This window comes from Lissotriton vulgaris, chromosome 8, assembly GCF_964263255.1.
Source record: "Lissotriton vulgaris chromosome 8, aLisVul1.2, whole genome shotgun sequence".
Classification (NCBI taxonomy): domain Eukaryota; kingdom Metazoa; phylum Chordata; class Amphibia; order Caudata; family Salamandridae; genus Lissotriton; species Lissotriton vulgaris.
In genome coordinates, this window is record NC_141696.1 from 250198533 (window position 1) to 250225686 (window position 27154).

General features: G+C 45.6%; 1 protein-coding gene across 3 annotated transcripts in view; it reads right to left on the reverse strand.

Annotated features, from left to right (window-relative positions):
- Positions 1-27154, reverse strand: part of GABPA (GA binding protein transcription factor subunit alpha) — a 332634-nt gene that overhangs the window by 238285 nt on the left and 67195 nt on the right. For all 3 annotated transcript variants that reach the window (XM_086934033.1, XM_086934032.1, XM_086934034.1), the window contains exon 4: positions 26825-26909. In XM_086934033.1, the coding sequence (XP_086790159.1) occupies positions 26825-26909 (85 nt within the window). The remainder of the gene's footprint in view (positions 1-26824; positions 26910-27154) is intronic.

Sequence of the window (27154 nt, forward strand, 5' to 3'; positions counted from 1 at the left end):
TCAAAGTATCTGTCTTTCATCAAGCATGACTGCAACATTAAATATGTTTGCGAAGATGGGCACATAAAGCTTTGCAACATAAGTGGCTATGGACCCGACATACCTTTTGGCAGTGCTCCTTGGCCAGTTCCATTTAAGAAACACATTCCTTGAGATGCATGCACTTTGAAACTGTGAAACACGAAACATTTGCGTCATGGGTGTAAGATAGACAAATGATTTTGGTGGCAATGAACACACGTTTAGCTTAAGGTGGTTTCCTATGAAGAGTCAATATGTGTGGCTGAACCAAGCTGCGTTATCACCTACCTTTATTCGGACGATTGATGGATGATCAGGAGGACCTACGAAGGGCATTCTCAAAGTAATAAACTCACCACCATCAAGAGGAGCTTTCTAACATAACACTTAGGAAACCTTTGCACCTAGGAATTCCCTCACAGCGGTTTAGTAAATAGCCAGGCATACAACACCTAGACATTCTGCATATGCCTTGTAGATCATTTTGGTTCACATATATAAATTGTATATAGAAAACATGCTCTTCATTGCCAGAGCAGTGGATGACTTGCTGCCAGTCAATCATGTTGTCAAAACTGAAAAAAAGTGATGTTAAGGTGCTTGCCTCAACTGGAAGGACCTCCTCCCACCTGCTGACGCTCTTCTACTTTTAATTGCGCTTTAAATACTGTAAGACTACTTTGGCAGCCTGCTCAGCAACCCCATACATTCGAATTGCCTAATCTCTACTGATGACGGATAAAAAATCCAGAAACACGTGTCTAGAGATGGCCAGCACTAATCTGCACCTACCTGGTGAAACACTCGAGAGACTTTGCAAGTACACACACTTGGCGAACTGCATTTACCATGATGCCTAAGGGCGAACCTGCTGAGAGGTGAAGCAGTGTGATCCCACATGTGTTTCCAGTTATACTGTAAGACTAAGCCCCAACATTATATATCTTCCCCATCATAAGTGACACAATAAAAAGTATGAGTACTGCTAAGAAACCACAAAGTTCATTCCCTCATTCATAACTGCAAACCCTAAAGAAGCTGGTACGACTCATTCAGCTTACACAGAGAAAGGACCTTGACTATCAGCTTCAGAATTGTTGCAAAGCAATGTTGCCCAAGGATAAGTTACTTACCTGTAATCCTAGTTCTCTTCCAGGGGTATCCTCATCAAAGTCATAAGCACTGAATATTCCCGCCCATGTGCGGGACCCCGGAAACAATATAAAAATATATATGTAAAAACACATATCTCGCTTCACATATATGTATGTACATATATTATTTTTCTCACACCAATGTAGCTCCAAAACTGAGGCTAAAACAATGTACGGTAATCACATGTAAATGTACTGCAATTAGAAAGGAAACAAAAAAACACATTAGGTCAAATATCCCTTGAACTTTGCATTTTAATGAGTAAAACTACTCATAAATCCTGAAAATTGCTAATAAATAGACATTGTTAGCCCTCACGCTGCATTGTAAAACAATAGCATAGAAAATGAAACCATTTTCAACAAAAACTGGCACCGTGCCTTTAAGGCAGCCATGACCCCAGGCTTCCCATCATGCCTCAGGGGTGACAGTTAGGTCAGTTGTTCTTTGCATAACCCTGAAGACAGGGCTCAACCATAAGATTGTATTAGTACCGAATCTCATTTACCTGGGGAGGCGGGTGGGTTGCTTATGACTTTGATGAGGATACCCCTGGAAGAGAACTAGGATTACAGGTAAGTAACTTATCCTCTTCCAGGGGATCCTCATCAATAGTCATAAGCACTTAATAGAATAGCAAGCCCATCAACCACCTGCAGGTAAATGAGAAGTACATGACCCAACCAAATCATGACAGCCAATAACTCAGCTGTTAAACAGATTCCTCAGGGAGGCCTGGCCCACCTGGGTATCTGCTCTCGTGTCAGAATCTAGACTAAATGTATGGACAGACCTCCAGGTCGCCGCTTTACAAATCTCAGACATGGGCACATTATGCAGGTAAGCCGCCGTGGCAGCTCTACCTCTAGTGGAATGCGCTTTAGGGGTAAACCCCAGAGGTTTTTGCACCAATTGGTAAGCAAGTTTGATACACGAAACGATCCATCTCGAAATGGAACGTTTCGATGCTGCATGACCAGTTCTGATCGACCCATAGTTAATAAATAACTGATCAGAATGCCGAACAGACTTGGACCTGTCCAAATAGAACTTTAAAACCCTTTTCAAGTCCAAAGAGTGTAAAGCCCTCTCAGCTGGAGTAGAGGGATTGGGAAAGAAAGTGGGCAGAGAGATCGACTGATTGACATGAAAATCTGACACCACTTTCGGCAGGAAAGAAGGGTGAGTTCTCAGCACCACTCTATTCAAATGAAACACTGTATATGGTTCCTTGGTACAGAGAGCCTGAATCTCGCTCACCGTACGGGCTGACTTAATCGCTACCAAAAAAGCTGCTTTCCAGGAAATATGCTGTAAAGTAGCTTTATGAATGGGCTCAAAAGGAGGGCCCATCAACTTTGATAGGACTAGGTTCAGCTCACAGGGAGGAGAAGGAGGACTTACTGGAGGGTACACCTTTTTCATACCCTGCAGGAAATCTTTGACCGCTGGCAACTGGAAAAAAATGAGGTTTGTGAAGGTGATCGCCTATAAGCAGTTATAGCGGCTAAATGCACCTTAATGGAATTAAACTTCAACCCTGCTTTAGCCAGGTACAACAAGTAGGGAAGAACTGCTTCTTCCTGACCCTTCACCGGATTATGACCATTCTGCATGCACCACATATAGAACCGCTTCCACCTGCATGCGTAAGAGTGTCTTGTGGAAGGGAGTCGTGCTTTTCTCAGAATGGACATGCAGTCTTGTGGCAGTCCTAGATGGCCGTACTGAATGACCTCAGGAGCCATGCTGCTAAGTTAAGTGACGGAAGGTTGGGATGGTGAATCTTCCCGTTCATCTTCGATAATAGGTCCGGCCTGCGCGGAAGCCTCTTGTGAGGAGACACTGACCGGTGAAGTAGGTCCGTGTACCACCATTGTCTCGGCCAGTCGGGGGCAATCAGGATCATAGTTGTGCACGAGTGGTTCAGCTTGCTCACCACCATCGGGATCAGCGGAAGGGGTGGAAAGGCGTACACAAATTCCCCTGACCAGTCGATCAAAAGAGCATTCCCTCTCGTTCCTGGTCGGTGGAACCTTGAGGCGAAGCTTGGGCATTTGCTGTTTACGTCATCCGCGAAGAGGTCTATGGAAGGATGACCCCAAGACTGGAAAATGTCTTCTAGCACTTTGTCGTTGAGAACCCAGTCCTCTCTGTCTTCGAAGTGCCGACTTAGTGCGTCCGCCATCACATTCTGCTCTCCTGGGAGGTGGACTGCTTGAACAGACAACTTGCGAGCCAGAAGCCAATGCCAGATGCGCTGAGCTTCCAGTGATAGAGTCCTTGAGCGTGTTCCTCCCTGCTTGTTCAAATAGTACATCGTGGTGGTGTTGTCCGTTTGTACTAAAACCGTTGCCTCCTGAAGCGAGGGAAGGAACGCTTTGAGGGCCAGGTGGACTGCTCTCAATTCCAGCAAGTTGATGTGGTAGGTGCTTTCTTTGGAAGACCACAGACCCTGCACTTGGAGAGGCCCCATGTGCGCCCCCCAGCCTTGTAAAGACGCGTCTGTGATTATCGTTTGTGCATGAGGAGGTTGATGGAAGAGAACTCCCACCTGCATGTTCTACTTCTTTGTCCACCACGGGATGGAAGCTCGAGCTACCTCTGACAAAGTGATCTGATCGTCCCAGCGATCTGAATGCTGGTCCCATTTGTCCTCCAGATCCTGCTGAAGAGGACGCATCCGAAGTCTGGCGTTCGGTACTAAGAAGATGCATGATACCATCGACCCTAAGAGGGAGGCTAACTTTCGCACTTTCCGAGTCCTGTTGCAAAGAACTTGCTGGCACTTGAGCGATATCGAAAACTGTCTCTCCTCCGAAGGAAAGACTTTTCCTACCTCGGAGTCTAGCAGAGCTCCTAGGAAGTGAATCTTCGGAGTGGGATGGGAGACAGATTTGCTGTAGTTGACATGCAGGCCTAGACGCTGACAGAGTTCTATGCAGGTCTGGAATTGATCCCTTACGTTGTCTGGAGAAGGACCTTTCAACAGCCAATCGTCTAGGTATGGGTATACGAAGACCCCCCTGCGGCGTAGAGCTGCCGCCACCACTGCGACACACTTCGTGAACACCCTGGGGGCCGACTTCAACCCAAACGGTAGGACCTTGAACTGGTAGTGGGAGGGTTTCCACCCGGAATCAAAGGAATCTCCTGTGATCGGGCCGTATCGGGACATGAAAGTATGCATCTTGAAGGTCCAGCGAACACATCCAATCCCCCTTCCTGAGATGTGGACATATTTGGTGAAGCGCCAACATGCGAAACTTTTCTTTTCTGACATGTAGATTGAGTGTTCTCAAGTCCAGAATGGGCCTGTATTCCACCTTTTGGCCCTTTTTTCTGACCAGAAAATACCTCGAATAGACTCCTTTCCCCCTTTGAGCCACCGGCACCCTCTCGATGGCGGATTTTTTGAGGAGTGTCGCTACTTCTTTCTTTAGCATTTGTAGCTGGTGGCTTGACGTTGGCATCGGAGGAACGAGTGGAGGTAGACTATGAAAACGAAGACTGTACCCATTCTGCAGCGTAGACAACACCCATTGATCTTTTGTAATGGCCTGCCACTCTGTCCTGTGATGTGCAATGTTTCCCCCCCATTGGAGTGGACAACGGCGCTGGGGGAAGTGAAGACTCATTGCTTCTGCTGAGGCTTATTGAAGCTGTTGCCTTGGCGCTGATTCCCCCTACCTTTGGAATTGCGCTTGCCTTTATATTGCGATTTTTGTTGGCCTTGCTGGTTCTGGCCCTTCTGCCAGTGAGGGGTTTGAACCCTCTGCTTTGAAGAGCCCTTGTTGTCAGAACGGAACTTCTTCTGGAATTCCTTTTTCTTTTCAAGCCCCACGGCTTTAAGGGTGTCTAACTCCGTTTTCATCCGTTGCATCTCCTCATCAGCACTCGCCCCGAAGAGAGATGTGCCCGAAAAAGGAAGGTTTAGTATTCTGGCTTGAGCCTCGGGTTTTAATGCTGTTAGGCGCAACCATGAGGATCTTCTCGCTATGATTCCATGCGAATAACCATGCGCAGCCAGAGTAGCTCCATCTGCCACCGCCCCTATAATCTGATTGGAGACTTGCTGCCCTCCATCAGAATCTCCTCAAAGTCCTTTCTATCTTCCTGAGGAAGTTTTGCAGAAAACCTCTGAAGCGAGTCCCACAGAGATCTATCATATCTGCCCAGTAGAGCTTCCGCATTGGCGACCTTGAGGAAAGAGGCTGAGGTGTTACACACTCTTCTCCCCCATGAGTCTTGTAACTTGATGTCCTTATCCGGCGGTATCGTGGATGAGGAGGCCACCGCATTGGATTTTTTAGCCGCCGCAATGATTACTGAATCTGGCGGTGGGTCGGACTTGAGAACAGGGGATCCTCTTCAGGAGAGCGATATTTCTTGAGAATCCTCGCTGGGACTGACTTCACCGTAGCCGGAGTCAGGAAGACCTCATTCACAGGATCCATGATACCCTGGACCAACGGCAATAAAGGTTTGGGTGCCGATCTGTGCTGCAGGGTTTCAAAGATGGTCGTCGTCTTGACCTGCGGAGCGGTCATAGGCACTCCTAGCTTCAGGGCTCCTCTGCCCAAGATGTCTTGGAACAAGAAAATATCCTCCGTTGGAGATATTCTCGATTGTGGGCTGTCTGTTAGAGTCGGAGAGTAATTCCTGTGAGAGCGGGTCCTCGATGAACTTGAAGAACTATGAGTCCGCCCTCTGCTCTTGGACCTAGATCTTCTCCTACTTGAGCACGCTCTAGAACAAGATCGCTCCCTGTGGCTAGATCTTTTCTTACTTGAGAGCACTCTAGAGCGAGACCGCTCTTTGTGGCGGGAGGCTTGATCTCGATACGCCCTCAAACGATCCGCCGTCTCCTTGTCCTTGGCCCAGTGATGAAGAGGTCTATACCACCTTGGGGAAAGACGAACAGGAGGAGATTTCTGGGTGTGATCCCTCACTGGCAAACGTGTAGGAGGAGGTTAATCCGCTTGCTCCTGCTGCAACCTTGCAGGGGACTTAGACCTCTCCCTATCCGAAGAGCTGTCACTTCGAGATGCCGAGGAGGATGAGGACAGGCTCACCAGAGAACGTCTAGAGGAAGACCTCGACCGACCTCTCTCATCCGAGACCCTTCTCCTTTTGATGGGAGGATCCTGTATCAGTGATTGTTCCACCTCCGCACCTGATGCTGATGTTGGGGAACCCTGCTGAGACCTCAGGGCCTGAGGCTAGTCCAATGATTGACCCTCCATCTCTTGCACCACCTGCCTCAAGGGTGACCTCTCCTGTGTTCTTGTAGGGGAGATATTCCCTGAATTAGAATCACCCCGCTCCCTGGATCTCCGCTGACCGGTCGACGGTGGCTGCTTCGACGTCGAACGCCGAGCAGATGGACGCCCTCTCGAGGACGACCGTGATCTCCTTGACGCCGATCTCCTGTGTGACGGTGGAGGATGCTCCGACGTCGAGCGCCACTGCTCGGACGTCGAATGTTCTCTCAACCTCGAGTGTCGATGAGTGTCCTTCGACATAGAGAGTCTCGCCGTTGAAGGTTGCCTGCCCGATGACGACGGAGGCTGTTTCGACGTCGAACGCCGCTCTGGCGGCGACGGAGGATGCCTCGTTGTCGAATGCCGCTGGACTGACTGCGACAGAGGCTGCCTCGACGTCGAACGCCGTTGACTAGGCGTCGACGCGGGCTGCTTCGACGATGTGTCGACAGAGGCTCCCTCGATGTCAAACGACCACTACTAGTCGTCGACGGAGGTTGTCTCGACGTCGAACGCCGGTGGCCAGGCGTTGATGGATAATGCCTCGACGTCACAGCATGACGATGATGCTTCGACGCCGGTTGGCTCGCCGTCGAGCTCCTCTGCTTCAACGGCGCCCTACCCCTCGACGCTGTCTGAAGCGGAGGTACCTTGCCTTTCGACGCTGAAGACGTCTTCTTCGTCGCCGTCGACTGCTTCTTCGACGCTGATCCCGACGCTGAAGGTGAACAAGTCGGGACTCCTCTCGACGTCGACCGCTCCCTGCGACATTTCTGCTTCTTGGGAGATCTTCCTCTTTCAGAAAGTCCATAAATGCAAATTCTCTCTCTGTCTTTGAGAGTTCTGGACGATAAAACCTGGCAGTGTTCACAGGTTTTTGAAGAATGAGAGTCTGGTAGGCACAGGATACACACTGAATGAGTGTCAGTCTTGGCCATTTTCCATCCACATGAAGGGCATTTGTCAAAGAGGGAAGGCATTTTGACAGAAAAATTACCTTTTTTAAGCCTAAAAAAGGTATTAGTAACACCCTAAGTCTAAAAGACGTCGAGTGAAAGCAAAATTTGTAGATTAATAGGAATATTTTTTGACAGAAAGTCAAAAAGAAAATGAGCTGTTTCACCAGGGTCCTGACTGAAGGAGCCGGAAAGAACAACTGACCTAACTGTCACCCCTGAGGCATGATGGGAAGCCTGGGGTCATGGCTGCCTTAGAGGCACGGAGCCAGTTTTTGTTGAAAATGGTTTCATTTTCTATGCTATTGTTTTACAATGCAGCCTGAGGGCTAACAATGTCTATTTATTAGCAATTTTCAGGATTTATCAGTGGTTTTACTCATTAAAACACAAAGTTCAAGGGATATTTGACCTAATGTGTTTTTTTGTTTCCTTACTAATTGCAGTACATGTACATGTGATTACATTGTTTTAGCCTCCGTTTTGGAGCTGCATTGGTGTGAGAAAAATAATATATGCACGTACATAGATGTGGAGCGAGATATATGTGTTTTTACATATATATTTTTATATTGTTTCCGGGGTCCCGCACATGGGCGGGAATATTCAGTGCTTAGGACTATTGATGAGGATCCCCTGGAAGAGAAACATTAAAGTATGATTGGAAGAGTGACAGCATCTCAACATAAATTAAATAGGATTTACTAACCAGCATACGTGCTGGGGCATCTTAAGTGAAGAAGAACTGTCTTTAACTCAATAGGGGGAAATCTGAAATCTTATTGTTTGGCAAAGCTAGGCAGACTTGGTCGGATGACTGGTGTCCTCTAGAATTGGGCAATCCCCTTTGCCCTTAAAAAATGGTAAATAATCTTGGCATTTTACTGGACGACAAGCTCACTATGGCTAGTCAGGTCACTGTAATCTGATGTACCTGTTTTGGTAACTTTTAACTGCTCAGGAATTTTTTTTCCTTGCTTCCACTGAACTGAGGAAAGGCCATTATACAGGCTCTCATAACCAGTCGTCTGGACTATCGAAAAGCTCTCCTGGTCACTGCAAATAAGTCTCTAATGTCACACCTGGAGGTGGCTCAGAATATATTGGCCTGACTGATTGGTCATCTCCCACTGGGCTCCCTCTCAGGTCCGGTTTTGAGATATTAAACTGGCTACCGGTCAGGAAGCCCTGGATTTTCAAGCTCCTGTGCCATGCCCAAAGAGCCCTGAATGGAGCATGCCGATCTACCTCTGTACAAGAATTAGGCTCTACCACCCTGCTAGGAGAATTAGCTAGTTTCCCTCTGCACTGGCCACCCCTCGCTGCAATCGGACAACTTGAAATGGAGGTTGCTCCTTTTCCTGTCTGTGAAAAAGGGGGGGCCCCTGCCTAAATAGGATGAACCCTGGCAAGGAATATACGTTTTTAGAAAAAAGTGGAATTCAGCACCGGGTTTTGTGCATTTTATAAAATAGTCTAAATGACGCTGACCTGTAACCTTATCTGAAAAAAAGACGTACTGTGTTACTTATTTATATTATTTTTATTATCTCATCATTATTTCAGCAGATTTTTTTCAGATAACACTTTTTTTTTATCTTTTATTCTCTTTTTTTTATATATAAATATATGACAAAAAATTGTTACAGCCATGATTAAATTCAGGTTATACAAAATACATCAAATTGATTCAAGTTACTATACAGAACCCCAATTCCATTCATTCAACGTGTTTCGGCTTGCGCCTTCGTCAGGAATTCTGTGTTTCTTTCACATAACTGGTAACTGTATTATTCTTCAGCTTTGGTATAGATTAGCTACGGAAATGAAGTGACGGCTGAAATCAAATGCCTGTGCGTTTTAAATCTTCCCAGTTCGGCAAAAAGAAAGGACCAATCTGCATTAGTCTCGTGTTACTCTTATATTTTTAGATCGTGCAGATGGAATTATTGTCTTTATCTATTCGCTCATGCTTGCGTCAAGTGCCCAATGTTGCATGATATTACTCGCGCAGACCCGTCTGGTTCGTCTTACGTCTTACCGTTCACACTCGGTTGCTCCTTTTCCTACCTACCACTGGACTAAGCTACCCTATCAAATTTGTTCTGGTCATAGTTTCACTGTGGCTAAAAACTGGTTATTTTTGGTATTACCTCTTCTAGGTACGACTGATTCCAGTCCTCTGGGCATTAGGCTTTAGTGCCGTGATAATCCTGTTGGGAGTGAGATGTTTGTGCTATGTCAAAGGTAAATAACATAACATGAGAAAAAAGTAAAAAGTAAAAACATAGTAGGCAAAGGTTTGACAACTCTCCGCAGATACGAACCAGGATGAAGTAGGATGTGGAATCCCTAAAAGTTTAATCTGAAGCTGTTCCAGTTCAAGTCAAGTGTTTTTGATATAAATGTTTGCAAGTAATTAGAGTAAAATAGCAATTAAAAAAGCATACAAAAAATGAAAATGGATACGCAGCTTAAAGCTCAAATTTAAAAATCGCCTGATTTCTTTAAGGAGTAAAGGCATCAGGAGCAGCATTAGTGGCACCCTGTTTTTGCAGCCCACTCTACATGATACACATGAGGCTGAGGGAAAATAATAGAGCATATATGCATTGTTTTTGGGAAAAAGTCAGCTGTGCATACTACAAAGTCATAAAAACTCCAGAAGTGTAACTACTGACACATACAGATACAAAAGATACAATAGAAGCTGACTTGGATGTATTTCCTAAGCAAGTTCACACATTTTAAAAATAGGGCAGTTTTGAGTGGCCACAAGTAGAAGATTTAATATTGGTGTAAACCTTTCCTGGCTGGTCACAAAATCCAGAACTACTATTAAAAACATGCTGCACTGTTCAAAATGGTCTTCAAAGCAGTCCACACTTGCACCTTTAATGTAAAGGACGGAGTTCACCAAGTACAGATACAGCTATAGTACCAGTCTGACTAGGCACATAATTCAGCTACTTTTACAGAAAAATAATGGTAACAAAATGAGCGACACAAACAACGTCACAATATGAAACTGGATGTTTGCAGGTTTCAGGGGCACATCGATGACCCAAAATGTGCTAGCCCAATACAGAGCACAAAAAGTGGAAAGGCATGGTAGTGACAACTTCGGTCATTGTTTTTCTTTGTTTGTGTCTGATAACTTTGAATGAACCAATAAAAAAAAAACAAGTGTGCGTCAGGCAGAACGTTTGGTTTATAACAGCTTACCCATGAAGAAAGTGCTATGTGTTGTAAATGTTTAAATCACTTCAATTTTGGTTCTTTTTCCTTGGAATGAAAAAGAAGTGGGTTAACACCCTGGTTCTTCGTTGGGTATTGCCACCAACGCTGCAGTTCTGAAACTGGCAAAAGGAAAATGCTACTTACCAGTATGCACCTGCTCTTGGCATGTAGAGCGGCAGAGTTGTACACAATGCATAGATCGCCAGCTGGTGTTGGGCTTTAATTTTTGCATGTTGTTTTTGTCTTCGAAGAAGTCTTGTAGTCACGAGGTTGGAGACTCCTCCTTCGGTCGACAGTGCGCATGGGCTTCGGCTCCATGGTTAGATTGTTTTGCCAGTAGGGTTAGATGGAGTAATAGTAAGATGTCCATGTGTGATGTATCTAATTAAGATAATACTGGATCAGATAGAGGTATCCGGGGAGGATGTGTGTACAACTCTGCAGCTCCACATGCCAAGAACAGATGCATACTGGTAAGTAGCATTTTCCATTCGAGACATATGAGATGCCGATTGTACACTATGCATAGACTATATAGCAGTATCCTCCTTAGCGGTGGCAACCTGTATCCGTTGCAGTAGTTTGAAAAAGTGTTTTTAATACAGCCTGGCCCACACTAGCTTGTTGTTTTGCATGCATATCTACAAAATAGTGTTTTGTGAAGGTGTGTGGCGTGGCCCAAGTTGCTGCTTTACATATGTCATCTAGGGGAATGTTCCCTAAGAACATGTAGAATGAGCTCTAGAGGGAATGGTTAACGTGCGTTTGGCCTTAAGGTAGCATATTTGTACGCATTTTACAATCCACCTTACAATTCCTATCTTGGATACAGGATTGCCCTTAATAGGTGGGGAGAAAGCTACGAAAAGTTGTTTGCTCTTCCTCAAGGATTTTGTTCTTTCAATGTAGTAAAGTAATGCTCTTTTAACATTAAGGGTGTGTAGAGCTCTTTCTGCCACGGAGTCTGGTTGAGGGAAGAATACTGGTAGTTCAACAGACTGGTTAAATGGAAGGCAGATGCTACTTTGGGTAAAAATGTTGGGTTTGTTCTAAGAACCACTTTGTTACAATGGATTTGCAAAAATGGTGCTTGTATGGTTAATGCCAGGAGTTCGCTCACTCTTCCGAGAGATGTGATGGCTACTAAAAATGCTACTTTCCAAGTAAGGTACTGTAGTTCACATTTGTGTAAAGGATCAAATGGGGGACCTGTTAGTCTAGTAAGGACTATATTGAGATTCCACACTGGAGAGGGTGAAGTTCTTGGTGGAATTATTCTTTTAAGTCCTTCCATTAAAGCTTTGATGCGGGAACTCTAAACAAAGACAAACGTTGTCTGTTTTGCAGGTAGGCCGCTATGGCAGCTAAATGTAGTCTTATAGATGTATACGCCACGTTACATTGTTGTAGATGCAAAAGGTACCTCATAATATTTTGAATGGAAGCATCTTGTGGGTCAATTTTGTTGCAAGAGCAATAAATTACGAACCTCCTCCATTTTGCTGCACAGCATGCCCTTGATGTAGGGCGTCTAGCTTCTTTGATAACATTTATACAGTCTGCCGGAAGATTATGGTAGTCCAACTCTAGGATTTCGGGAGCCAGATCGCAAGGTTGAGCTGATTGGGATCTGGGTGTCTTATCTCTCCAGTGAGAAGCTTGGGTGAGAGGTGCAGCCTTTGATGTGGTACTACTGATAGTTCCAAAAGAGTTGTGAACCATGGTTGTCTTGCCCATGGAGCAACCAGGATCATTGTGAGGAAATGCTGTTTGGAGTTTCCTCACTTGCAATGGAATGAGTGGGAGAGGCAGAAAAACGTAAGCAAATTTGCCTGGCCAATTGATCCATAGTGCATTGCCTTTGGACAATGGGTGTGGATACCTGGATGCGAAGCTTGGGAATTTTGCGTTTTGGTGTGTGGCGAACAGATCTATGTCTGGATGTCCCCACATGTGAAAGAATGGAAGAAGAACTTGAGGATGAAGTTCCCATTCGTAGATCTGTTGTGTTTGACGGCTGAGCAGATCCACTATTTGATTGTGACCTCCTGGTAGGTGTTCTGCTAGGAGGTATATCTTCCCTGGAATGGCCCATCTCCAGATGCTCTGTGCTAGACGGGCTAACTGTAGAGTGTGCCCACCCCCCTGTTTTTGTATATAATACATTGCTGCCATGTTGTCTGTACGGATTAGGACAGATTTATCTAGTAGTTGCGGTTGAAAAGACTCCAACGCTAGAGAGATTGCCAACAATTTCAGGTAGTTTATGTGGGGTGGTTTGTGTTGAGCGGTCCATAGACATTGAATGATATGGTTTTGGAGATGTGCTCGCCAGCAGGTGAGTGATGCATCTGTTGTTAGCACTATCTGTGGAACTGGCTCGAGGAACGACCGCCATTTGGAAAGGTTTTTTGAGGTCCACCACTGCAGAGACCGAAAGATCTGGTCGTCCACCAACACCAGATCTGTTAGTTGACCTGGAACCTGGTTCCACTGACGTGCTAGACATTCTTGTAATGGGCGCATTTGCAATCTTGCATGAGGGACGAGAAAAATGAAAGAGGCCATCATTCCTATTCGCTGCATGAACACTCTTGCTGGTAGTGAGTTTTCTGGTTGAAATCTTGGAACGATGACTGGTATAGCATTTATCCTGATGGGATTGGGATATGCTAGGGCTGTGGAAGTATTCACTGTAGCCCTAGATATTGTTGCATTGTAGATGGTTGGAGATGGTATTTGCCTACATTTATTGTGAATCCCAGACTGTGAAGCAATTGTATTGTCCGGAGTGTGTGTTGAACACAGCTGTTGTGGGAGTTTGCTTTTATGAGCCAATCGTCAAGGTAGGGGAAGACATGAATTTGTCGTCTTCTGACATGGGCTGCAACCACCGCGAGGCATTTGGTGAAAACTCTGGGTGCTGTAGTGACTCCCAATGGGAGCACCTTGAACTGTTAGTGTTGACCATCTACCACAAATCTGAGATACTTCCTGTGAGCAGGATGAATTGGGATGTGGAAGTAGGCGTCCGTTAAATCTATAGTGGCGAGAAATTCACCTTGTTGTAGTAGTGGAAGTACTTGTTGTAAAGTGGCAATGTGGAAGTGGTTTGTTGGAATGTAAAAGTTGAGTGGTCTGAGGTCCAGTATTGGTCTTAGAGAGCCTTCCTTTTTTTTGAGTTCGAAAATAAAGGGAGTAGACTCCTGTGCCCTGATTAAGTAGAGGGACTTGCTCTATTGCATCTTTTTGAAACATTGCGAAGACTTCCTGTTGGAGGAGCGTTAGGTGTTCGAATGCCATTGGACGCTGTCTTGGAGGAAGGTTGGGGGGTTTAGAAGTGAGTTCCAGGCAATACCCATACTGGATAATTTGTCTTACCCACCTGTCTGTTATGATGGAATTCCAGACAGGTAGGAGCTGTGAAAGGAGTCCCCCAACAGGAGTGGGATGATCGGGGGAGCACAGGGAAGTCACTGTTTATTGTTAGGGTAGTTGCAGGTGTTATTACCTCTGCACTTATTGTTGTTACCTCTGTAACCTCCTCTATTGTATCCCCTAGAAAAGGAGCCCTGGTTGGGACTTTTATACGATGATGTGGGGTGTTCTGATGTATTTGTTTTGGAACCTGCTCTATAAAAGGAGCGACGAAAGGAGCCTCTGGCAGATGGGGACTGTAAGGCTCCCATAGACTTTGCTGTTTCTGTGTCTTTTTTAATTTTTTCTAAAGATGCGTCAAATGCAGGCCGAAAGAGGTGCTCTTGATCAAATGGTTGATTTAGAATGGTATTTTGCTCCTCTTGCTTAAACCCAGAGACCCTGAGCCTGGTGTGTCTACGTAGCAGAACACTAGTATTTATTGCACGTGACGCGGTGTCTGTTGCGTCAAACTCACATTTGATTGAAGTATTGGTTAGAAGTTTGCCTTCTTGTATAAGGTCATTAGCTGTGTCCTTATATTCTTGGGGTAGATGTTGGATGAGCTTTTCCAGCTCATCATAGTGAGCCCTATCATATCTTGCCGGAAGAGCTTGTGTGTTTGCTATCTTCCATGAATTTGCAGCTTGAGACGGCATGAGTTTACCTGACACATCTAATAACTTAGATTCCTTTTCAGGAGGTGGTGGGAGTTTGCCCTTTTGCGTGCATCAGCAACTTCTAATGAATTAAGGGAAGTTGGTCCTTGATGTACATGGGGCCGTTAAGAACCCTAGCTCCATTGGGGTCTTTGAACACCTCTGGAGCATGTGTAAGAAGGCCTTGTAGCATGGGTAAGACATGAGTAGATTTTTGTGGTCGGGCAAAAGTCTCCAATAAAAAAGTCCTCTTCTACAGGGTCTGAATGAAGTTTGACCTTGTGGTATGTAGCTGCTCTTTTGATTAGCTGGACAAACCCTGCATTGTCATCTGGTGGAGATGGTTTTGAGATGTAGAAGTCCGGATCATTTGTTAGATCAGGATCAGTATTATAATCATGCCATGGATCTGGTTCCTGTGGTGAATCATCAGGATCTAATGGCATTACGTCTTCATCCAATTGCCCATCCCCTTGTGAATTGTCACTATCCTCTGATTGTGGAGAGTGTGGAGGCGAAATAATTACATTAGGGTTAACTGGTGGTGGAGGTGAAGGTGGTGGTGGTGAAGTGTTAGTAGCTATATGAATTTTCTTTGGATGAACTGGAGCTTGTGGCAAATGTTCCGGTTTCCTCTTTGTAGGTGGCTTGGTGACTATGTGACCAGTCTTTGGGTGAATAAAGATAGTGGTCTGTTTTGGATCCAGAAAGAAAAGCTCTTCGGGATCGATATGTTTGCTTGGATGTTTTGGGACACTGTCCGGTACAGCATTCCCGATTTCAAAGCTTTTGGTGCCTTGTCTTTTGATGGTCTTGGCTCTGAAGCTTTCAGTACCAAAGTCTTTTTTGTGTGTTTCGGTGCCGACCCTCCTGGACGACCTGCTATGTGCCTCGGAAGAAGCGATTATTCTTGTGGGTGATTTTAATCTAATATGGGATCCGGACTTCGATCTCAGCGCGTCCATATACCAAGGCACCGGGGCTATGTTGGCGGCTCTCAGGAGGGTTATCACTGATCTGGGTCTCACGGACGCCTGGGGATATCTTTTCCCTGATACTAGGGACTACTACTTCTCACATGTCCACCGCTCATTCTCACGGATCGATTATTGCTTTCTCTCTCTTTCTCCACCCCCCCTACACCCCTCCCAATCAGCCCCTTTAAGTCAGCTGAGATATCCAACATCTCCATATCGGATCACGCCCTTGTCGCTGTAACCTTTCAAGTAGACCTCATACCACTCCCATTTGCTGGTAGCTCCCAAGGCACATTTTGTAGGATCTGGTGGATCTAGCAGATATACGCCGTGAGATGGAGGCCTTTTTTTATCGCGAACGACACCCCAGACCTGTTCAAACCCATTAGAATGGGATTCCTTCAAGGCAATCGTTCGTGGAGTTATCTCTTCTATTACCATTGCCCAATCTCGAGAAGCTCGCCTTCTTGAAACAAATCTGTCAGAAGGTATTAAGGCCCTAGAGCAGTGGTTCCAAACTTTTGACTCCTATGGACACCCATTAAGTCACCACTGGAAGCTGGGGACCCCCAAGCAATTTGTAGGATTTAAATTTCAAACATTAATTCGAACAAAATAAACACATGTGCACACATATTTACAAGCCCCTATCCCCAAGGGAATGTCACTTTTGTGATGTTCCCATGGCGAGAGGGGCTTCGCCTTATTTACAAGGCAGCGTCAAGGCACTTACCATGGCTTAATGCTGCCTTGCAAATAACGCCCCCTTTCATGCGATACTTAGTGTGAAAGAGGTGGGCAGTGGGTGTTGCGGTGGGCGTTCCACTGTAACACCCATTGACTTTTTACCCTGCCTCCTATTTAGCACCAATAGGAGACTGCGCCAAAATTAAAACCAGGAAACACCTGGTCTTAACTTGGCGAAACGAGGAGAAATGCTTTATTTCTCCTCGATTTTGCTTTTTCCATGTGTGCTGCCTTATGCAGTACATATGGAAAAATCAAAACGCCTTGGATTGTTTATGTTCAGGAAGTTGACCCTTCCTGCACATAAACAATCTTTGTAACTTCCATGTGTGCTGCGTTAAGCAGAACACATAGAAGGGACAAAAGAGCATTTCAAGATTGTTTATGTGCAGGAAGGAGTACCTTCCTGTAAATAAACTATCTTCCCCTGCAAACAGATGCCCTTGCACTATGGTGAAAGGGTGCCTGCATTGGCGCTACCCTGCTAAATGTAGCACCAGAGCAGGAGGAAATGCAGGGCTGCACCATATTCTTGTAAATATGGTGCAGCCCTGCATTTCAGAAGCGGCGGAGCGGGTCATTAAGCCAAGCAGGCTAACGACACGCTCCTCCACTTCTGTTGTAAATATCCCTCTTAATATTTTATATGGAAAGAATTTGCAAAAAAAACAAAATAATTTATTCGGAAGATTGGTGCTGCATCCCAGTGACTAACTTTTAAATGGCTGGTTTTATTTTGCAGTACGAGGCTCCTGCTCCTGCCAGGGCCAGACTGGAAACCAAAAGCAGCCCTAGAAAATGTTTCAGACCAGTCCCCATATGGTGCATAACAAGTGCAGTGAGTGAGCCTGGCCACTACAGAGGGGGCTTTGTAAGGCTCTCCCCAAAAAGATTTTGGGAAACAATGGTGCAGTCTACAACACTACGTATTGAATTTAATTAGCTTTTAAAGAATAGTAAATGAAAACCTTACTATGCACCAGGGTACGACAATCTCGGAAGAAAAATAAGTTACTGACCAAAGCAGTAACCTACTGACCTATGCAAATGAAATAAATTTTGTTTTAAATGCATGGTACACGTTCTATGCAGTAGGCATATTAACCCTCTGTGCTAAATTAGATAAGTTAAAGCTGCCACTGGACATAACTCATCTCTCCTGCAGGTACATTAATCACCGGTGTTATCTTGACACTTTTACGTTGCTCGAAAACTGCTAATGACACAGGAAACTTTGCAATGCTTTTAAAACTGCTGCCTGTGGACCCCCTGGGAATGTGTCGAGGACCCCTGGGGGTCAGCGGACCACAGTTTGGGAAACACTGCCCTAGAGCATAGAGATCATAAGCTGCCCTCAGCTCAAAATAAAAAGACTTGCTATTTTTCGGGGACAGTTGCGTCTTCATCGCACCAACAAAGCGATTAGCTCCCTGATGTCTCTTAAACTGAAATTTTACATGGGGGCAGGGAAATAAAGTGGGTACCTGCTTAGCGCAATGCCTGTGAGCCCAGGCCACAAGAGTTCAACAGCTCTTAGGCCACCTCTGAGCACGACAAAGGTTTGGCATTCTCCGACTTCTACAAAGATCTCTACGCTGACAACCCCCATGTGCCAGAGGAGATTGCCTCCTTCCTTAGCACCTGCCCTTGGGGGCCATCTTAGCTCTCACCATGCACAACTCCTAGACTAGCCAATCACTCTAGACAAACTGACAAGAGCACTAAACAGCTCCCAATGGGTAAAACTCACGGACAAACATGCGGTTGCCTTCTATCGCACTTTTCTCCCCCCCCCCCCCAACTCTAATGCCCTTTTCAACGGCTTATCTAAAGCCTCTGCCCTCACCCCTAAATGTCGGAAGCAGAATTGGTACACATCCCAAAGCCTCGAAAGGACCCTTCACTCTGCACATCATACCGGCCTATTGCTCTTTTGAACACAAATGCCCAGATCTACACTAAGAATCTTGCTAACCGTCTTGAATCCTGTCTCCCTGGTATAATAGTTCCAGATCAAGTGGGATTTATCGCCAAGGAGGGGACATCATACACCACATAGCCCATGTCATTGAAAAGGTCCAGCGTAGAAAATCACGGCCTGCCTGGTGTCCCTAGACGCGTAGAAGGCGTTTGATCGGGTGGACTGGCACTTTCTATGCGGACTGCTACACAAAATAGGCCTATGCCCGGCCATGATCTAGAAGTTGATGGCTCCCTATGTGTGCTTGTTCCCTCAACTCGCCCCGCCCCCCCATCTCTCTGCACAGGGGCGCCATGCAAGGCTGTCCGCTCTCTCACTAATGTGTGCCCTGGCAGTGGAACCTCTGGCAATCACAATACGCCAGTCGCCAGGCATATCGGGTATCCCCACAAGGTATCTCTCTTTGCTGCTTACCTTCTCCTTTTCTTAACCACCCCTGTCTCCTCCCTGCTGACACGCCTCGCTTCTTCACTCTTTTGAAAGAGCCTCTGGCTTCAAGATTAATATAGCCAAGTCCCAAGCCCTAAATCTTACCCTCTCAACCCCAGAGGTGCATCAATTACAGGCCCTGGTCCCTCTACACTCGGCTGACCATTTGATACGATATTTGGGCCTCCACCTGACCCCCTCACTGTCCTCTTGGACCCAGGCCAACTGGCTGTCGTGTAGACACGACATACGGGAAGACATATGCCGGTGGAAAAACCTCCCTCTTTCTTTGCTGGGTCACCTCAACGTTATTAAAATGTCCTTCCTTCCAAAAGTGCTCCACTTATTTCAAACTCTTCCCACCCCCGATACCACAGGTAGACATCCAGACTCTCCAACGGGATCTAAATGCTTTTATGTGGGGCAAAGGTCGCCTGCGCTTTTCAAATAAACTACTTATGCTTCTCCGAGGCCTGGCAAGCCCTAACCTTCTAGAATATTACTGGTCATGTCACTTCCGCCGTATATCGGAATGGGTCGTTGGCGAAAGTGAATAACACTGGCCCTACCTCTGCGAAAACAGTACTTGACGTCTAGGACAAACTTGTGGTCTTTGAGGCCTAACATCGTTCCCATCCCCCACAACCCCACCTTTTAGCCGGCCTTGCAATACATGGCTTCCTATCGTGGTCCTAGGGCGAATGTCTCACAACCCAGGACCTATTTGAGGGGAGTACCTTTAAAACGTTTGAACAATGTAAAAACTCTTCATATTGCGATTCCTCAAGATTACAATACTACCAACTTCATCACTGGCTGCTCGCCCCCAGCTACTACAGGAGGCAGCTAGATCACTCACCACCTTTGAAGCCCTGCTCTGGGCCTTTGAGGGCTCATGGTGATTAATCTCCCGCACATATAAGGTATTACAACACTCACACCAGATTCAACCCTACACATACCAGAGACAATGGAATATGGATGCTAAGGATGAGGTCACGCCAGAAAGCTGAAAACGGCTCTGGCGAGATATTCCAAAAATCTACAAAAGCATTCCCCAACATGAATCGGCTTACAAACTAATGACTCGATGGTATAACACCCCTGCCCGCCTCCAGAAGGCATGCCCAAACCTCTCCCCTATATGTTGGGGATGTCAAACTGCAGAGTATCAACTGCCTCCGAGATGATATTGACAAGTTCCTGAGCGGCAGTATCCATATCCGATTTAGAAGAGGACATAAAGTTTACGAGAAAGGAGCTAAAGGCCTGATTGTTAAGTCCTTTATAATTCCTTTTCAGAGTCCAGATGTTATTATCCTTTGAGGACAAATCCAAAGACCCAAATGTGAACTCCAAGGGGACTGCCTTATGGTCAGACCATGAAAGGGGAATGGGAAGGCCTACTACCAGCCTAGGGTCATTAGTAAAAACGCCATCTAGAGTATGACCTGCAGAATGAGTTGAACATCCCACCTTTTGTGAGAGACCACAGGAAGCCAAGGACTCCACAAGGGATAATGTGTCAGGTGAATTAGAATTTTCAAGATGAAAATTAAAATCGCCAAGGATGGTGAAATTAGGTTTGTCGATAAAAGGTTCAAGAATTTCTAAGAGACTGGCGGGGAAGGCTGGTCTGGGACCCGGGGGTCTGTAGATTAGAACACCCGTGAAGGATACTGTGGGTGAGGGACTAAGGGAGAAATGAACGGCCTGGAAGGAGTTCTGAGGGGAGGGGAGGGATTCGGTACGGCAAGTTGAAGACGTTTTATGTAAAATGCCAATTTCCCCACCTTTTCGACCGGTTCTGTCGAGTCTCGCAAAGGCATATCCTTCAGGGATGGCATTAACCAAATCAGGACCAGCTGATTCTGAACCCCATGTTTCAGTAACGAAGGCCCAAGAAGGCTTGTTTTCTGAGATGAAGTCTCTAAATGCAATATTATTTTTCACTAGTGAGCGTGCATTTATAAGGAAACATGATTCTTCAGAATGAGGGAAAAGGGATTGAGTCTCCCTAACTGACGGAATAACTAGAGGCGCGGGGGAGGAGGTGTTGTAAGTAGTGTTAGAACACCGACAGTCGAAGCCATATAGCAGTTCCTCCGGTACGTACTTATAATGACAGCAGCGCCAAGGGGGTCTAAGTGCTATCATGGTGCTGTAGGAGTAAGCAGCGGCACATCAGTCGGCCTGGCCGCTGGCACCTCCTTGGCGCGGACGGGCGCAGACGGGCAGGACTCTGGCACGACTCCGGCGCAGTTCCGGTGCTTCCGCTGCGCGGAGGCATGCCCGTCCCCTTTTAAGCGCGTCTAGAGCGCGTCAGAGCACCAGAAGCCACCCAATATGTCTGCAGTGGAATTAATACCCGGGACCAACTCGTCAGCGTCTATGCTCGGCTGAGAGTGGCCCAGGCAGCAGGGAGGGGAGGGAAAGACTAAAAAGCTTATTAAATCAAGCCAACAATAGTATTTTTAAAATAACAAGTTTCACGAAAATGTCAGGAACAGAACCTCCCGGCTTCCGCCTCAAGAGTGAGATATCGTGAGAGTGAGTTATCGTGAGAGAGTGAGATATCGTGAGAGAGTGAGATATCGTGAGAGAGTGAGATATCGTGAGAGAGTGAGATATCGTGAGAGAGTGAGATATCGTGAGAGAGTGAGAAATCGTGAGAGAGTGAGAAATCGTGAGAGAGTGAGAAATCGTGAGAGAGTGAGAAATCGTGAGAGAGTGAGAAATCGTGAGAGAGTGAGAAATCGTGAGAGAGTGAGAAATCGTGAGAGAGTGAGAAATCGTGAGAGTGAGAAATCGTGAGAGAGTGAGATATCGTGAGAGAGTGAGATATCGTGAGAGAGTGAGATATCGTGAGACAGTGAGATATCGTGAGACAGTGAGATATCATGAGACAGTGAGATATCGTGAGACAGTGAGATATCGTGTGAGAGTGAGATATCGTGAGAGTAAGATATCGTGAGAGAGTGAAATATCGTGAGAGATATCGTGAGAGAGTGAGATCGTGAGATATCGTGAGAGTGAGATATCGTGAGAGTGAGAGAGAGTGAGATATCGTGCTTGGTTGGGTGCGTAAATATTGAGGAGGGTCAGGGGCTGGTATCGAGTTTCTCAAGCGTTACCGCTCCCATTTCCTTCCACATCTTCTGGCGCTCTACACAGAAACGGTGGAATGTGGATAATTCCCCCGCAGTTGGATGCAGCCACAATTGTAGCAATTCCAAAGGCTGGCCAACCTGCAGAACGGCATTCTTCCTATAGGCCCATCTTCTTAATAAATGCTGGCATAAAAGGCAATTTTTCTGGCTACTTGATTTTTTGGGGGGGCTCTCCTCCACTTGATCCACCCGAATCAATGCAGGTTCAAGTCGAACATGAATACTCTCCATTGTATCCGTAGAGCAAAACTGTCTTTATCCCAAGCACATCATATTATTAACATTACAGCTTTACCCTTGATTGACTTTAGGAAGACCTTTGGACACAGCTGCATAAACCTTTAGGGGCTGTCCTGCACAGGGCAGGCTTCAGGTCTTACTTCGGCAGAATAGTGGGCCTTCTATATGCCGCCCCTACTCCCATGGTGCGAGGAAATGGAGTCCTAGCTCTGCATTTTCCCTCATTAGATGCCATGTTCAAGTGAGGGAATGGTCCTGGGTGAGCGGACCAGAGGAGCGCACAGTTCTCTGCCCTGATGGTAGTTTCTTGAAGACATGCAGTCTTCAGGCCCTTGATGCCTGGTGATTCTCCATCTATATTTGGAGGCGTCTGGTTTGAGGGTCAACAAGGACAAGTTTATACTGGTGCTGGTTGGAGGCAATGTAGACGGGAGTTCTTGGGGTTCTGGGGTCTCAGCATATTTTCCTTCCTTCAAATATCTGGGTATTTATCGCTCACACCTTCCAGAGTTGACGTGGAGCCTAACACTGGACCCTTTGTGATGGGATTGACTAGAGAAATACAGCGCTGGGGGTGCCTGCCACTGAAACCCTTGGGGCGGGTAGCATTGTTCAAAATGATGAGTCTTCTACATTTCTTAAATTTTTTCGCAAACTTTCCCCATCAAATTCCTAAGAAGTGGCTTCAGACAATGACATCAAAGATCGCTACCTCTGGGTGGGCTGTTGGTCGCCACTGTGTGGCCTTTGTCAATAGCAGGCGTTCTCCATTTGATGGGGCTGGGAATGGCAGATCTTTATAGTTACTGTCTAGCTATCCAGAGTGCGACCATAAATGAATGGCTAAACGGAGGCTAGGATGATTTCACCCATTGAATGGAACCATACCTGCTGGGTTTGGATAGCCTCTTGGGCCTGCTGTATGGGAACTCCATAACTTTCACTCAGGTGACCTTGCTCTGATGGAGAGCAGCGCTTCGTCTCATTACCTGGGCCTACAAACTCACCAGGAGGACCCCGCTGTGTTGAAGGGATTCTTCCAAAGACAGAACTATGCGTAGGATAATGGGACCTTAGTGCACAGGGACAGAATCATCCTACCACCTTGGTACCCATGAGCCCAAGACTGACTAGCTATAGTGTCTCACCTGCTCTCCTACTCACTCACAGAGAAACAAATGATTAGACACCCCAGAACACACCACTCCAGAATCTCTCAGAAATCGTGGTTGCAAGACACACCCTTTCGCTTGCACTCTTGTACTCCATAATAAGATCTGACAGAGACACGAAAAAGTTTAAAATATTTATTTTAACTAACGTGCTCTAATATGCAGTATATGTGCCACAACAAGCAGGAAAATGCATAATACAAATATGATCAGCATAGCAATTATTCCATAAATCATGAAAGGAGATGTCATCATGAAAAGACAGTATAGCCTAATCTCCCTCCCCTTGCATAGAAGCAGTTTTATTATATAATAGAAGATCTCTGGGCTTTGTCTGCAGAACCTATACCTTAGCACCTATGATGTAGATCTACCATCTATATGCTATCTCGCTCTTCTCTCTGGAAAGGCCCCTCTACAAGTGTTCGCTTCCTATTTACGTATTCCAATAAGACCAAAGTACGTACTCCCAAACAGCTGCATCGGTATGTTCTGTCTAGGTGCTAGGGCCTGGACAGAACAAAATAACAAGGGGCATTGTTGTTCGATCTTGCTTAAAATGTTCAGACAAAATCCCAGGAAGCTGCAGAGTGTCAACACAGCAATGGGTTTTGATGTGAAAACGGCAATAGAGACAGTTGCAAACAAAGTCTTGTAGTAACGTTGGCAAATCAACAGGCAATCTGCAGCGTGCTCATGCTACCTTAGAGAAGAGGACAATGTCCCCATGGGCCATGTGACAGCTATGCCAGGGTACAAGGTTGAATCATGTAGCTGCTTTGTAAGGCTTTACACAATAGGACAGAATTGGGATTACCCATCTAGGAGACGTCTGGCGAGTGGAGTGCCTTGAAGCAGTTTCAGAACCTGCAAGAGCAGTACCGGCTCTCCTCAACACAACTTTATTAAAACCTTCAACTATGTCACACTCTCTCGGAACATATTCCCATAGGTACACTAATTCCAGACTTCAACCCAATTGAGGTCAAAATTCTACTTGTAAGGCTAGGCAAGAGTATCATTTCTCAAACTTACCGCTCCCTAATCCTTAATGCCCCACACTGTTTTTCAGCACTCTGTCAAAGGTGGGAGGCCTAGGTCGGAGACCTCGATGACTACTGGCGAGAAGCCTGAATGGCCCTTAGAGAGTTGGCTATCCATGCACGCCTCCATATAGTCCAACTTCACTGTTTACTTGCTGCTTATGTGAGCCACAAGCGATTACATCCAACTGGTAGATTACCTCAAGCTCACTGTGCTAGATGCTCTCTGGTAAAAGCTGACTTTTTCCATTTGGTCTGGGCTTGCCCTGCACTGACCCCCCATTCTGGGAGGCCCGATGGACCTCACTCCTAGAGTGGCACTATTGGGCCTGTTGGAGGATGTTGGGGTGACCACACAAGAGGCCAAAAGAGACACCATAGAACCCCCCTTCACTACCACAAGGGAGGAGGAATGTGGACCGGTGTGCACGCCAGGAGAGCCGTAACTATGAGGCATGGGGATGCCCACGGAAACACAAGATCTGGGGCAAGTGGTGGGAATACAATGTGTAGGGTCAGTAATCTGAACATTTTATGAACACTGATTAATTGCTCATTATATTTTGGCGTGGAATGGATCAACTGTGTATTGTTACCTTTGAAAATCAATATCATTTGGTTATTATAAAAAAAAAAATTGTGAGACTCACCTTCTAATATGTGCCATTTTACAGCGTGTGCATTTGGAACACCTTAATTGATAGTAACCCGAAACTGGTACATACTCTCCTACCCTATTAGAAATGTGGTTGCTGTTGTACATCAAGAACATGCAGCTAAAGCTTCAGTTCAAGAAGCATGCAGACATTTTTGCGCTCTGTTGGGACTTGGAGAGTGTGAGCCAGGAAACAAGCACTTTGGCAGCATCATCCTGGACAATCAACATTACGACTTATCTCTTCAACGTATGGTGAAAGATCCAAAAGTCAAAACTCCTTGACAGACTAAGAGCATGAAATACAAGAACACTTTTCAGTACTTTATTTCCAAATTGATTTAGCTATTGCTGAAGACAAAAGTCTATTTTACTTTCTCGCAATTACAGACTATGCTCCCATCATCTGTGGGCAATGGTCAACAAAGATCAGAAAAGAGGGCTCCATTCATTACATTAGAGGTGCTTATTCATACTTCTTACACCGGTTTTCAGAAAATAGTACATTTCTTGTCTGGACTGACTAAGTCAAGTCTGCACTTAGCTCAGCTATGTTCGGTTAACAAATTCTGCAACATGAATAAACACACATTACTATGGAAAATCATTTTTATGACGCAATTAGACTGCTACTGGAGCCTCGGCAGGGAGCACCGGTGAACCACAGGTTTACTCTCCTGGGACAGGTGCTGGCCAAGGAACAGGTGCTGGCTAAGTGACAAGTGGCCATCCACTGGATACAGCCTGCACCCCCAGCAAGCGGCAAATGGCTGGCATATATGCAAGAATGGGGTGTGGCGGAAGAGAGGCAGTTACCGGCAGTGCGTACCGATGAGCATGCCTAGAGAGATCTGGAATTGTAGGAGAAAATGCTGGATAGCCTGTCTGAAGTAGCTTTACCAATGGCTCCCTCCCCCCGCTCTTGTCGCTTCCAGAGACCTGGAACAGGGGCCATCCAGCACAGGAAGTTTAAATGCTGTGTCCGAAGCTGAATCTGGATGAGTCATTCCACCTGTATGCGCTTTTGGGGTAACAACGGAGCTGAGATGAAGGTTCTGTGCCCATATATAATCCCACCCCCTTCTCCCACGACACTGCCCTTTGCTCACATTGCCCCCTGCTCAATCCTGTAAAGTGCCGCTTAGTTGCTTTTGTTTTTCCAGTTTTTGTTGCAGTTTCTTTAAAGCACAGGATGCATATCGTTGTTCTCCTACTAAGTATAGCTAATACTTTATATTTGGGCAATTGATCCTACTGTAATTGCACTGAGGGATGTACATGCCACGTTGTACTTCTGGGTGGCTTTCTTACATCGGTGATATTCCAATGTACATACATACTTATTGCGAATAAAAACAAGATTTAAAAAACAATTATGCAGTTAGACCAACAAATAATATGTTTCAAGGTGTTACTTCATGCATGCTCTTAGCTTTTATTAGAATGATACAATTTTTGTATTGAGCTCGAATTACTTTTATTGTCTTTATTTTCTATACTTGGTAAATCTTTTTTATAAGGCTTTTATAAGTCGAAACATATTTTTGAACTTAAGTTCTTTCTAATAAACTTTTTACCGAATTTTGTATTGCTGCTTGCCACAGTTCTACATTTTAACAAATCTTTATGTTACAAATATTTCCACATTTAAATAGAAAGGCTACATTTATTCCTTTTACCCAGTGTATCTTGACTTACCTTGTCGGGAAATGACTTGTACACTGAGCTGAACCGTTCCATCTGTCTTTACTCCTTGATCAAAAAGGCTACGCTCTGGGTCCAGCTTTAAGAAAACAGGTTACAAAAGTGTAAGCAAGCTTAGCTTGAGGTCATTCAAATATCTCCATTAAACAAGTGTAGTAGAAGACAGTAAAATGTTGTTTTACTTACTACCTTCTGCAAAGTGAGGTGGTACATGTAATTGGATTACAATTGATTTTTCGTGTCAATGCAATGCAAAATGTTAGTCCTGCTTTGCACTGTTAAGCAGAAATCTATGTTTGGCTACAACTGGCTTCTGCCACAAAT